Source organism: Apodemus sylvaticus, chromosome 1 (assembly GCF_947179515.1).
Source record: "Apodemus sylvaticus chromosome 1, mApoSyl1.1, whole genome shotgun sequence".
In the NCBI taxonomy this organism is placed as follows: Eukaryota; Metazoa; Chordata; class Mammalia; order Rodentia; family Muridae; genus Apodemus; species Apodemus sylvaticus.
In genome coordinates, this window is record NC_067472.1 from 90,262,026 (window position 1) to 90,277,414 (window position 15,389).

The 15,389-nt window shown below is 37.6% G+C and overlaps 1 protein-coding gene across 9 annotated transcripts in view; it reads left to right on the forward strand.

The window, feature by feature from the left end:
- Sox6 (SRY-box transcription factor 6) overlaps positions 1 to 15,389 on the forward strand; it is a 449,973-nt gene that overhangs the window by 221,111 nt on the left and 213,473 nt on the right. For 8 of the 9 annotated variants that reach the window (XM_052200776.1, XM_052200792.1, XM_052200801.1 and 5 more), the window contains exon 4: positions 4,120 to 4,209. The exons of the other annotated variant lie outside the window; for it this stretch is intronic. In XM_052200776.1, coding sequence (XP_052056736.1) covers positions 4,120 to 4,209 — 90 coding nt within the window. The remainder of the gene's footprint in view (positions 1 to 4,119; positions 4,210 to 15,389) is intronic. 9 annotated transcript variants of the gene reach the window in all.

Consider the following 15,389-nt stretch of genomic DNA (forward strand, 5'->3'; position numbering starts at 1 on the left):
GAAGAGCTTGCTTGAAAACAGACTCTATTTATACCCCTTGTTCTTATTTGGAAAGTCAGTTGTTTCATTGTGTGTTTGTATGTGTGTGTGTGTGTGTGTGTGTGTGTGGACAGTCATCATGGAGCATTGCTTTGTATGTTATAGTGACTTCAAAATAAAACTGGCACATTTTGGTGTCTAATTATTTTTAGTGAGCTTGGAGGGTTTGAATTAAAATTTAAGAGTGCTCTTCAAGCTCTCCAAGCTCCAATTTTACCCCACTGAGTTGTGGAGCTCTTGCCACTGCGTAGAAAAATGAACAGTAGCTGATGACTGCATCTGTAGTGAAACACTCGGGGCTGCAGGGTGACTACACATACATTGTTAGGTTTGGATGGAAATGAAAGCCATGGGCACTTCAGATAAATATCAGTGTTTGGGATACAGAGAAAAGAGGCTGCATTTGAAATAGGCAATTCCAATGTAAAACAGTTGTCTTAAGCATCACTAAAGCACACATTCCTTCTAATGTGTACACAGGAACGGAAGCATTTGCTTCTTCACTAGAATATTTGAAAGATATTTTCTGTCTCATGTTTGTGATATTCTAGTCCTCTGACTTTCAAAATTGCATGGAAGTGAAAGGAGTACCAAATGTTTACTCACAGATAAATTGTTTCAAGTTTACAGAGACATTCCTGTCATTCTGTCTTCTTCCTTAGCTTCAATTACGATTTGTTTACTCTCTGACACAGAAGATAAACCTTTATCATAGTATTCCTGTAACCATTTTATATATATAATTTGGAGTAATTGAAAACCTTTCTTAAAATATCAGTCCACAGATTAATCCCACCTTGAACTTCTATAACTCCATAAAATGTTATTAGCCAGTACATTAGCACACCATGGAGAATCACACCCTATACTCAGCCCAAAATCTCAGTTTTTAGGAAGCAGAACCATATTTTGCAATCTGTTTTATAGTATATTTTAAATAAATTAAGTCCTGAATTGTATCTTTCTTTTGTTAGAACAAGTTTAGAATAAGTTTCCTGAAAGATTAAAAAAAAAAAAAACAAACTTAAATGTGAAAAAATAAGCAAGAAAACAAACAAAATCCCCAAATTCACTCCCCCAAACAAGCCTAGCAACAGCTATATAATGCAGCAGGAGTCTAGAGATATGGAATGTCTACATCTTTACTTCCAAGGGAGAATAGCTAGAATCAGATTTCCATTATTCATAAATTAATAGGAAAATAACCTGAGGTCCCAGGTTTCACTGAGTAGGGTGTTGGGTAGGAGGAGTGACCTCGAGCCTCTGGTGACAAGCTACACAATGTCAGGGCACTGTAAGTTATGCCTGCTTTTAATGTGTTTACATTGTGGGGCTACTGTGTACCATACATTGTATTATGATCCTTTCAGGCTTGAAGACTCATTTGGTTCTGTAGCTTCAGACAGCTCAGTCACTGAAGTTTGAAGAGTCAAACTTAGATAATAAAATTTACTGTCACTGTCTCCTTGAGTGGAGAGTTGTATTCAGATTAATCAAATAAAGCATATTTGTTCCATGACAGAACCCTAAACTATTTAGGGGACATTTGTTTTGTCCCCATTTAGAATCACTGTGACTGTTGTATTGAAGACACTGTCTTGTTCTTTCTGTGTGGAATGCAAGGTCTCATTTATGTGGTTTTCCTTCTTTGATCTCTGAAGTTGTGCTAAATCACAATGGGATAAAGTCTGCTCTGACCAGCTGCCTGCTGCTGCTGTGCTGGAAGGCTGCTGTAGAATGGGAAGGGAGCCTCCCATTTACCCTGCATCCCTACCAAGATACTGCGTGCAGTAGGACAGTCCCTGGGACTGGGGCCTTTGACAATAAACTTTTCATATGTAACTTTGGATCTGTTTTATGTCTCCTCCCCTCTGATCAGAAAGCCCCCGAATTCCAGGACAGGGCCTTGGTGACCATCATCTGGCCCTTCACACTCACCTCACTTGCTTTTCTCTACAGTACCAACATGGTTCTTGAGGGTCTGGCAGTCACATGAGCAGCCAAGACACACTGTTAATTTCAAGCCCTAGAATTAGGATCAAAGGATGATGAAGTTGTATGTAGTGACTATTAGTGCCCTCAGATAAATATTACCTGTGGTTATTAAATATCTTCCTGTCTATAAATGTAGACACACAAAGCCTGTTTTATCTTTTCCTTCAGCTTTTCCTACTTAAGCAGGAGCTGGTGTAGCTGGATCTCTGCAATAGCAAGGATGGATGTTTTAGTAGAATGTCACATGCTTTGGATCCTGTGAATGTATAGCTCTCCTGTGAAGTGCTGGGCTTGTGTTTGAGCATCCATTCCTATTGTCCATAGACTGTCTTTGTCTCCCATGGAACATCAGCATTCTTTCCTGGAATCTCTGGAGTATTTTGAGTCTATTTATAGAAATTATCGACATGCTTTACATGTGTGTGTGTGTGTGTGTGAACTTGACTTTGTTACCATCCTTGTTATACTGGGTTTTGGTCTGATTGGTCTATCATCTTAACTCTAACATATCCAGACTTTTGGGAATTCTGCATCTATGCTAGTGAGCAGCAGTTTAGTGCAACGGCAGAACCTACAATAATGGGTGAGAATGTAGCAAGCCCTAGCAGAGTATAATATTCAAGACTGTTTATTGATCTGTTTCACTGTTATCCACTGTTATAACCATCTTGATCTGATTGAAGAAACAATAAGGCCTGGCATGCATGCCTTTGAAGATTTGCTCCTTGGCTCTGTAAACTCAGTCTTAACATTAGAAAAAAAATCCAGGTACTGAATAAACCACATGCAGCATTTCTGATGTGATGTGGAAAGAAGGCAGGGAGGGGTGGGGGCTCTCACTTAATAGCCCTTCTATGTAGACAGGGCACGGCCGTGACAGCATCAGTCCTTTCATGGCACTAGATCTGGAGTCCATCCATTCCTCGATTGATTGATCTTGTCACAAACAAACGTTAATTGTTTTCAGCAATACTTTCTAATCATGAAAAGGTCTTCTCATCTCTTAAGCAAGGATCACTGCCTTTTCCAAAGCTTATCTAGCCTCTAAAGCCCTTTAGAGCCATCTTGACCTAACTGTCAATCTGAAAAATTCAAGGCAGATTTGGAAGCTAAAGGGGGAAAAATCCTGAAAGGGAAAATGCTCAAAAGATAGGTGCTGATATGAGGGAGAAAAAGCATTTGGAACTGCAGAAATCATTTTAAATATAATTTAAAAAAGAAAGTTATCAGAATTTTGACACTTGGAATGCTAAAGTTTAATGGGATTTTAAAATCTGCGTTCCCTGGAAACATGGCCTATTTATTAAGAGCTGAGTCTTGGAAAGGTACACACAGACAGTGGTAAGCAGGAGGCTTGCTTGCAAGTCCATATCTCCTGAAAAGAAAATAACACACATAGAAGAAAAGGGATTGTTAGTATAGTCTTCTTGTGTTTGGACTTATATAATATCATGAATCTTCATAAATACATATGTACTTACTCCCTGTAATCTAGAGCATTATTTTAAAGTGCAGAAGAGTGGACAGTATTTTAAAAAGCTGTTTTCTTTAATAAACAAATGTATTACTTTTTGTATAAAAGTTTTAGCAGATTTCACCATGAGGGTGCAAAGAGTGTCTTAATTTTATTTACTTGCCTGATTTTTAGTTTTTCAAAAGTTGAATTTCTTTTGTACATGCTAAGTAGTTACAGGTCTGTTGGCTTCTTCTCTCTTAACAATTTATCATTGTTCCTTGCACACCATATAAATTTTGCTTAACTTTAAAAAAAAAATCACCCAGGCTAAAAGAAATATTATCTAAATTTAAAGCCTCTGAGAAGAGCCTTTGTTCTGTCTTATCAGTCTGATAAATGATAAACATTGATTAATACTGCTAGAATTGGGCTGCTAGGCATGGATTGTGGAACACTGTCATCCTGGGCAATAGTTTACCTTAGCCACAGTGTTTTATTATAGAGAAATGGCAACATTAAAACAACAGCAGCAGAAATAGCATTTGTTTCCCAAGGAGCCAGTTGCTCAGGCAATTAGCCCTCTGGGTCCACAGCACACATCTTTAATACTTGCTTTTGTATTTTAATAGATTCCTCCTGCATGGAAAAACTACTTTCAAAAGATTGGAAGGAAAAAATGGAAAGACTAAATACGAGTGAACTTCTTGGAGAAATCAAAGGTAAAATATAGAAAGTATCAGATGTGTTCAGGTATTGTATCACATACCTCATGGTCAGCCTTTGTGCAGGACCCTACAGTCTCATTTCAAAATGCTAAAGAGTAAATAAATCTACTCTTCTGTCCATGGAAGAGTGGATGTGACACATCCCTGAATGTCTTCTCTGTAGGGTGTTCACTATGCACATCTGCTGCCCCCAGTGTCAGTATATAAACCATCTTGTGGATCTACTTGACAAAGATGACAGTGAGGAAGTTTTGTCAAAGAATGAACAGTTTAAAATACCATTTGTTCTCTTAGAATCATAGTACTAGCAGAGTTTATAGACTGAAGTTATTTGTGATTTCTTTTTTGCCCCTGCAAATTGTCTCTCTATAAAATCTTAACAAAAGCAGATGGAATCCACCCTGCATTACAGTTTATGGATAATTTTGGAGATCTATTTACCTTGCTTCTCATCCTGCCTCTATCACTTTATGCCTGAATAGTTTTGGCTAAACACTAGAGTTTCCTACATTTCTGTCTCCATGGAAGTGATCCGAGCATCTGCTTTATATGATCCTTGAAAGAGAGAGAGGGAGGGAGAGAGAGGAGGAGGAGGAAGGGGAGTGGAGGGGGAGGGAGGGAGGGAGAGAGAGAGAGAGAGAGAGAGAGAGAGAGAGAGAGAGAGAGAGAGAGAGAGAGAGTTTTGACACATGTAAAGGTCTTGTAACTGTATCACTTGGCACTGAGCAAAATCTGGGGAAGTGTGGGTTACACTGATGGCTACTGTTAATATGCAACTAGGACTGGGAATTGATTCATAGCAAAGGGAGTTCTGGGATTTAGCATTTCCCGCCCTTGGAATCCTAAGTATCTTTGTTTTCTAATTTACTTATTTTTGTCATTCTGAGAACAGAACTAGACAGAAACCAGACAAGGTGCTAGGAAGCCCCAGATTCACCCCTTGCCTGTAGGTCATCCGTCTAAAACATTAAGAAATGAAAGAGTGCATTGCTAGCCTATGAGCAAAATGTCTGTGCTTCTGGACTAATCCAGCTCTCGCGTGGATACTTTTCTGGAGAAGTGTTGCTTTTTTTATACTTCCGTGTTTCAAGAGGATGCCAGAGCCCCCTATAAATGCCACCAGTCCTTGCTCACAGACTCCAACTCTCTGCATGCAGGAACACTTCAGGGACTTGATCACATTTGATCTCTGCATTTATCAAACATTTTTGGGTCCTATAGCTCAGTTAAGGCAACCATTTGGTAGCAGATACTTCATGAAAATGCTATTTTTAATTTATTGTAGAAAGTTGGTAGAGCTCTGGTTCCCTTCAACTTAAATGCAGAGAATAGTTGTTCTTCCCAAAGAGTAATTAATAGCTCATTCCATTAACTAACACAGTGTCAAAATCAAATGGAAATGCAATATTATTTTGAATTTTACTGCTTCTGCTTTGAACTCATAAAGGCCATTTGCTATTTTGGAAAAAACAGAATAACTGGTGGGTAGAAAGAAAAGTCATTATGACATATTCTCCATCCAGCTGCAATAACACGGCTGTGCGACTTCACACGTCATTTTGTGTTTTCTTCTCTTTCCAGAGCTATTGGTTTTATAACAGTGAGGACAGAAATGGCTTATGCAAAGGCAAGCGTTTGCCGACATGAGTGATGGGGTCTTGCTTTCTCCCACAGCATGAAAGCTAACATTTTATTATCTCCATGCTAATGCACTTTGGCGTTTTATACACTTCAGGGTGTATCTCCTCTCATACCTTTTAATTTTATTTATATTTAATTCTAATTATGAGTTTAAAAATTCAAAAATAAGCAAAAGTTTGCTCAAAATGTGTAATTCTTAAAAGTGAAGCATCCAGAATCAGGCTTTCCTATACCGTTTCTCTGGAGGCCTGTAGCTTCCAGTGATGAGCTATTCTGAATTTATAGACATAAATGATAATATTCTTACTGAATTTCCTGTTTAACTTGTTCTACATTTTCCTTTTAATATATTTTAGCATTTTGTCACCACAAACATTACATACAGAAAATATATCATACACTAATTAGACATTAAAACCTTAGTAAAGTGGTAATCCAAATAGTTTGGTTTCACTGATGCTGAGAGAACACACTTTTTTTGTCCTATGTGACTTGTCCAACTGCATTCCTGTGCTCAGGGCATCTCTCTGAGGTTTAAAGGTGACTTACCCTTTAAGGGTTATGTACTGTTGTGGGCTATCAGTAGCTCCTAACTTGATCATTCTGTCATGGGTCCTATCTCCCCTGATTCCAAAATTCATGCATATTTACTTTTAAGAAATAGCATGCAACATACAATAAAGCAAAAGTATTCTTTAATTCTCCATAAATCTCATTGCACGTTTTCTGTTAAACTTTCATCTGTACCCTAAGTTTTGTATGAAGTTAGTGCCGCCACCCCATGAGCTACTCCTTCTGCTCATGCAGGCTTGCATTTGGATAGTCTTTAAAAATCATCATCGGCAAAAATGTGGCATAAAGTGAGGTTGCCTTCTGCCTACCAAGACGTTTTACTCAACACCACACTGCTCATTTCCCTCTAAAGGACTTGTCTGGTGCCTGTTGAGTGTCAGAACTCAAGACCCCTTGGGTATACTTAATAGTGTCGTAGGCTGGCACATGTGTGCCTGCCTTCTTTCCCCGTTGAATGTTTGACTCTGCTAAGGTTTGTTTGTGTAGGCACCTCCCACTGTTGAGATTAGATACTATTCTGCCATATTTTCTCCCAATTAGTTGGTTCTGTGTTGAAACCATTTAACCTTTCTTCCCTCCCCCTTTCTTCCCTCCTGAATATATTTAGATGTATAATGTCACTAGAGTTATAGTTTTGTTTTGTTTTTAAATAACATTGTGATTGAATGCTGTGATCCCTCTTCACTTGGACTATTATACTTTCTTATACTTATTTACATTTGAAACCATTTATATAATCTTTACTAGTACTTTAGTAATAAATATATTTCATATTTGTCATAGCTTTTATTAAAGGTATTTTCACACTTTTAAAAAGTTTATTTTGGCTTGTTTCATATCAGAGTGTTAATTAACATTAAAATGTTTTAAAATTATATTTATATAAAACTATTAGATGAACAGACATATTTATAAAATGGTAGATTTTTATTGGGGACAATTTATTCAATTCTTCTTTGAAGATTTATTAATTCGTGTGTGTTAATTCATGTGTGTGTGTGTGTGTGTGTGTGTGTGTGTCTGTGTGTTGCTTGCATGTATGTGCATGCAGTATCCACCAAGGCCAGAAGAGGGCACTAGATTCCCTGGAACTGGAGTTATAGACAGTTGTGAACCACAATGAGGGTACTGGGAACAGAACTCAGATCACATACTGTCATGCTCTTAACCACTGAGCTATCTCTTCATCTCCTAACTAATTCTTGTATGTCCCTCAGGAACATTTTGGTTTTAATTCTGTACATTTCCTTATCCTTCAATATTATTTTTCTTCTGTTACTATATTTAGAGATTATACTAAGTTTTGCAAATCAGTTTAGTGATTCACTGTATAATTTCCCTTTGTATTGAGATTACTGGATCTAACAGTGTAGCAGTTGAACAGAATGCCTTTATCTCATCATTTCATATCATGTCACCTAGATTGCTAAGAGCAGAATAAAGCAATAGAGAATGCGGAATTTTTGACACAGTTTTTTGTCAGATGTTTGAAACTAACATCGATAGTGTTAGTTTCAATATGTTGCACTTTGTATTGACATAAGCTATTTGTTTTAATACCATCTCATGTATCCAGGCTGGCTTGGCTGTTATAACCAAGAATGACTCTGAACCCTTACTTCCCCTGGCACATACCATCATGCCTACGCCCGTTGTTATTTTTTCATCAAAATACAGTTTATTATTGAAAATATAGTTCTTTATCATTAAAAATATAGTTTTAGATCTAGCCTCTTAGATGGCTCTAAGGGATTATGTTGTGTTTATGGCATGCTTTACAGGTTGAGGATTTGAATTCATTATGAAATAAACCCAGGTTAATTGTGGGGTAGTCGTCTTTGAATGTCCTGCAAGGTACATCTCTCATAAATTGGATTAATTTGTATTTATTTGTAATTTATTATATATATATATATTTATACATATATATATACATATACATATACACATGTATACATATGCATACACACACATATATATACATATATATGTATACATATATATATATAAAAACTTTCAGAATTCTAAGTGGAACTGGCCTTTCCTTTCTAGATCATGTAATAGAAATAGAAAATATTTATTTATGTATATATTATATATACATATAATTTCTTCAAATTCTGAATAATATATTCTGAAAACACCAAAGCCTAAAAACATTTTTTACTTTTTAAGGTAGGTCATATTTTTCATAAAATAATTTTTCTTAAATCAGTCTGTGATATTTTTCCGAGGTTATCATTGGTTTAACCTGTAGTACACAGCATTTCAGGCTTCTGTGTATTTTCTGTTATATATCTAAATCGTACTTTTGCAAATTTGTTTTTTCCTTCTGTCTTTCACTTCTCTTGGAGTAGTTTTCTACTATTTAGCCATTTACCCTAAAGCTGCAGTTTTAGGAGTTACATGTTGACGCTCCTGCTCTCAGCACACCCGTCAAATAATCAGCTTGCCTTTGTTGTTACTGTTTCTTTAGTCTTGATTTGCTTCCTACTTTTTGTTTGTTTTTATGTACTCTAACTTCCCACATTAAATGCTTGATTTAAAACTTTTAAACTTAATATTAAAGGCACTTGGCTTTGAGTGTATTTCTAGAAATAGCATTGTGTAACCCTGACTGTGTGGTTTTAGAACTTTTGTCATTTTATGACGATTTTTTTAATGACAATTTAATGATTACAACATTCACTCACTAATTTATATTGATATATTTTCCATAAGTTTATATTTCAAGGTCATGTAGTGTAACAAAGTACTATAAGGAGGGAATAGCCACCATCAATCTTAGTGGAATATTCTAGAAATATATAGTGGAAAAAAGTGGGGCCATAGACTGTTTAAGAGAAGACTTAAAAATGAGTCTTCAATCCAGTTAATCCAATTAATATTCCTACACAATTTAGGCACAATGATTTTTTTAAGCTTTTACTTTAAGTACTTTGCTTCTTGTAATACTGTCCAAATGAAGCCCAGCGAGCCGGCTGAAACCCGTGGACAGAGGCTGATGGACTGCGGAAGTTTATGCTACAATGGGTCAAACTTGTCAATGAGTGTGTGTCTTCTCAAGTATTTGTCTTGCTTCTTTAAAGGTTTGTTTTATTATGTTAAAATTATTGATTGATTGATTGTTCATTGTTGTTCTGCCTCCATGTATACCTGTACGAGGGTGTCAGATTCCCCGAAACTAGAATTACAGACAGTTGTGAACTGTCATCCAGGTGTTGGGAATTGAACTTTTTTTTTTTAGAACAGCAGCTAGTGTTCTTTACTGCTGAGACATCTCTCTAGGACCTATTTCATTATTTTACATACATAATATGTATGTATATGCCTGTGATATGTGCGTAGAAAGACCGGTGCCCAAGGAAGTTCAAGGTGTCAGATCCCCTTGAGTTGGAGTTATAGGTGGTTGGGAACAGGTAGATGTGGGTACTGGGAACCAAACTAGAGTCCTCTGGAAGAGCAGCAAGTATTCTTAAAATCACTGAGCCATCTCTCCAGCCAGTTTTTATTGTTTATATTTAAGGCATATAGCAATATATTTATATTACACTACATTCTGAATGGTTAGTTGTAGCCAAAATAGAAACATCACCTCAAAGAGTTCTGTTTTTTCAGTTCAGTGCCTAAAGTATCTCCTAGCATTCTTTAAACACACCTAGTAAAAGCCCCGCAGCATCATGCACTGCCATATTTCTTCAGGTCACCTCTTTTCCAGCTGTCCAATTGCTTGAGGTTACAGTGTGGTAACTTGCAGGAGATTAATAGCCCCAATCTCATGGTGAAGAGCCCAAATATTTATTATGAAGAGTAGTTAAAGACAAGCCGGAGGGATTGACTGGCACATGCTATCTGATGAAGTTGTTGGGCAGAAGTGCAGATGTCTGTTTTATGCTGTTTTAGGGAGCTGAGATAACAGGGAACTTGTTCTTAAAAACACAAAACAACATCTCTAAAAGTCATGGTATCTAATAGAGTTGAATTGTGTGTGTTAGCAGAGGGCACCTGAAATATAGCACATCAAAGGGAACATGGTAATAAGTCTTGTGAGATTATTGTCCACAAAATAGAATATAAAAATACCTAAAACTGTGAGCACTGGCTCATAGACTGAGGCAGGAAGATTTCCATGAAATCTAGCCTAGACCATATGGTGAGTTTCAGGCTCATTATCTTGTCTCAAAAAAAAAAAATCCAAGTCAGGTGTGGTAGTTTGTGCCTTTAATCTCAGCACTTGGAAGGAAGGCAGAGACAGGGAGATCTGTGGTGGAGGACAGCCTGGTCCCAGGAGAGCCTGGACCGTAAAAAACAAAACAAAATAAAACAAAACAAGACAAAATCTTCTAGGTATGGTAGCTCTCTCCTTTAATCCTAGGCAGAGGCAAATATCTTTATGAATTTGAGGCTAGCCTGAGGTACAAGTTTCCAGGCCTGCCAGGGCATCATTGTGAGCCTCTGTCTCAAAACACCAAATGAACCAAACAAACAGAAAATAAAAGAAATTCTAAAATATGTTATGATATTAAACTAATAAGAAATTAGACCTATTCTTACAAACCAGTAAAACAAAACAGAAAATTAGCTGTTCAAAGTGTTGCACACAGCTGGAGACATCTCAGAAATCTCCCCTTGATGCAACGGGGTGGTTTTAAGTTCTCTGAAGCCTTAACACTGTTAGCGGGAGAAGCTCGACTTGGCTCCCGGCCCCTTCCACAGCATACACAGTAGCTTTACATTTCTACCTTTGATCATGAGGCAGAACACAGGCAACACTCTACAATACTTATTGCCATCTGTACATAAGTGAGTGAGAGAGAGGAGTGGAGACATGTGACAAGAAAACAGTACAACAGACGTGTGGTGGGGTTTGAGTTGTACTGAGGGTGTGGGGATACCAGGATAGCTGTGGTTTGACATGTGCCTGAATGCAGTCATGTCCTTGAGCCATGCCTGCAACATGAGGATATATATCTCATTGCTCGGTGTCTTCAGTTTATAGGAAAGGTTTTGAGCCTCCTTCGCACATCTCCCCCTGGATGTGGTGGCTGGCATCTCCTGTTTGGTGTGAGGATGCCTCTTTGGGCACTGTGCCAGGTGGACAGCCCTGTTGGTTGCCCAAGTTAGTACAAACTGTGCTTGTGTTTGTCAAACACCCAGATAATAGGAGACACACAAAGACAATGTGCAGTGAAGGGAAAGAGGAAGCGAGTGACTCCTTTAGAGTGTCACTAAGGATTAGATGTTTTGCTCTCTACATTTAGGTTTAAGACAGATGCCCTTGAGGTATAGTCTTCTTACAACTTAGAAAAACATGATAGAAAAGTGAATGAGAATACATTTTCCAGGGGGCATTTCGGGAAATGGTTCCAGTGTTTTTCAGAGATATTACTGAAATACAATCATGTATAGTATTCACTGCTGTGTTTGAGGACCTGCTTTGGCCTTCATCAACTTTGTTTCTCATCATGTGCACTGAAGAGCAGAGGTGCTGCACTTTTTCTTCCCCATGGTTCTTTCTAGAAGATCTAAAGGCAGGAACTATATGTGCTTATAGCAAATACTGAAGTGACAACATATTTAAGCTGGGTATGGTGATCAGGCCAGTAATCCTAGAACTCAGGAGGCTGAGGAAGGAGGATTTTAGGCTTGAGGCCAGCTTGGATTATAGCGTGAGTTCAAAGTAAGCCTGGACTACATGGTGAGGCTCTGTCTCCAATATTAACAAGACAGCACACAAAGAAAACACAATAGGAAGAAAGAAGGAACTTCATTCTAATACTTTTGTGAAGTACTTCTGAGTGCCTGGTTTTATCTCAGCTTTGATTGCCAACAGGAATCCTCAGAGGAAAGGAAAGGCATGTAGAGAGTCATGGTTGATTTCAGGGCCTGATGGGTCTTAAAGGTTAAGTAGGGCAGGATGTTTTAGAAGTAGCTTGGGCAGGGTTGTTACCTCCAGGTCAGAATGGATCTTCCAGTTCCCACAGAGTCAGTGTTCTTTACCAATCGCTGACTTCCATGCCCAGGGATTCCTACTTGGTTTATTTCCCCCCTCCCCCAATGCTCTGCTCTAGAAGTGATGGCACCCACTGTTTTCTGCTTTAAGCAATCACAGTACTCAACTGGCTGGGCAGGAAATGTGGTTGTATACCTTGAATATTTGTTTATAAATGAGATTTTCTTGAATTTGTACTCATACATTTATGATAATTTCTTCTTTCTTTGGTGATACTTCCAAAAACCAGAAACAGACCTTGGAGAGAAGGTTAATGGATTAAGAGCAATGTGTGCTCTTGCAGGGAACCCAGGTTTAATTCCCAGCACACAGATGTTGGCTTACAACTGCCTATAATTCCAGTTCTAGGACACTTGATGTCCTTTTCAGGCCTCTGCAGACCCCAGGCATGCATATGGTATATATGTATATATGTGTATACATATATATTTATTTTCTACTTATTTATTTATATATTATATATGCAAGCACTCTCATATACACATAAAAATAAATAAATTCTAAAAACCCCCAAAAGAACAGAAATGCCTAGGGGTGAATCTTTTGCAACTTTACCAATAAAATCAGCAAAGTTTATTCATTTTGTGATTTTTAAAAATGTGTTTAAATAATAGTGTGCCAGTGTTTGTTTAGATTTAATGTATTTTAAACATCGGAATTGACTATTTTTTAATGCCCCGAGTTGTGAATTCGGGGACATTGTCTTCTTACCTCCTTCTTTTATGAGATGATGCAGTTGATTGACAGCCAGCGTGCCTTTTGTACATGTTCCTATAGAGTAGAACTTCAGAGTCACATCGAGAATCACAGATGCTCACAAAATTAGAGCTGGAGTCGTTTTGTCTGTTACACAATCCAGCTTGTTTTTCTCCAGATAAGTCCAGAAAGCTTCTGTTCTAAACCACATGGTAAATTACTAAGGTGGAAACTTAATATTTGGCTCCAAATAACATGTTTAGCCAATTTCACGTAGTCTTTTGGATGTCTTGTAATCAATAGCGAGTAATTATGGGAGATTCCTGGATTCCTTTAGCCAGCAACAAATGCATGAAGCAGCCCCTCTGAACACATCCACCATTTGGATCCAGCAGCACCCACGGTTTCTAATTACACAGCTTTGCATGAGTGTAGACATCTCAGGGCTCTCCTTTGTACTCTCTGTTATAAACATCTTTTGCTTCTTTTGAAGTCTGTGTGATATACATGCAAGCAATTAAACGCCCCCCCCCCCTCCACTGGAGGTTGGAGACACAAGGTCTTCTTAATTAAAATTCTAACAAAAGCTACCGGCAAAAATTCCTACTATATGATTAAGGTCTAAAGTATTATGATACATTAGACTCATTGTTAACTGTCAGGATTAAAAGAAATCGATATGTTGGGGTAAGATCAGCTGAATCTAATTAGCAAAATCAATGTTTATATAAAAGAAAATACTAAAGTTTAATAACAGGTTCTGCTTATAAATATAACACTGGCTAAAATCGTTCTTTGTTGTTACTGCATTGACCACATAATCATATTTTAAATTCACTGAATAAGAATCGGAAACTTCTATCTTGTAGTTAATTATTATAATTAAAACACAAAACTTTAGAATCATATCTGGTTTCAAAAGTTTTAATTATGAATGATTCTTAAATGTAAAAATAGTCTCCAATTATGAAATATTCCCAGTGATTCCATTTTTAAAAGGCTAATTTTAGCAAGAGCTATGTACCAGAGTCAGAAAGGAGGCAAACTCGGGTAGAAGTAAAAGGAACTAAAGTATTCTTATGCAATTATGATTACATTAATATGCATTAGTCCATCAGTGATATAGCAAAATTAAAAGGGATACATTTTGATATAACATGAAAACAACACATCTTACCTTTTCCTTCCTGATTGCTGTAGTGGAAATAAACATCCCAACCAGTATGGAGAAGAAAACTTTACTAATTGCAGCCTAGATTTTCAGTCAAATGAAGGTCATTAGCAATTTCCTGGAAGCCCCTCAGATTGCTTACCAGGAAATAGTGGCTAGCAAGACCTCTGTAGTTCTCCTGGTGGGATTAGTGAAAACTGGAGTTTTAATGATTTGTGTCAGATGTCAGCTGATGGGGGTGGGGTGGGGTCAAGTTCTACCACAGTAGTTAATATTCTTTTAACAGAAACATTTTTTTAAATTTCATATTAATATTCAAACCTATAAGTGAACATAGCCATTAGCATGCATAAACTCACTCATACTTTAATACATGCCTGCCTGTAGCAGGTAGGGCTCAGCGACAGGGGCATTGTAAAGAGAGCGGTCTGTGTGGGGGGTGGCACTTAGTGAAAGAAGCTGCTCTGGGAGGCTGGCATGATGATTTACAACACCGGGTGGTGGCAGATTCAGTCTCATCTTTCCATCTCCATAAAAGTGAGAAAAATCAAGTGTGAAACACCTTCCAAGACATCAACCCAAGTCTGACTTACTCTGTGTCTTGATGAGTCCACAGAGGTGCCACTAGCTGCATAGACACTTGCAGCTTAGCTTTCCTCATGATACTCATGAATGGTTGTCTTCAAGTGGGCCAGAATGACTGAAACACAATAGTGACAGAAATAGAGGCAAGAATAAGTATCTATTCATCCATACAGTAAATTATACAGAAAGGAAGTTTCTGGTTGGTTCTAGTGGTGACAGGAAGAAGAGTATCTGGTAACCACCTCTTGAATCCCCAGTGATTTTATAGAAAATGAGCCAGCATGGTGTGTAAGCCTGAGGGGGAGGCCTCCTGGGCTAAGAAACTGACAATACCATACACATCTGTCAAGTTTACAATGCAGGTATGCTATGAATGTTTGCACAACCCAAAATCAAGTTATTGCCTATTAAAATTAATTTCAAATAAGTTAGATCTGGCAATATTAACCCAGCTTCATTTCCATTTTGTTACAATTACAGGTTAGTTATTAAAGA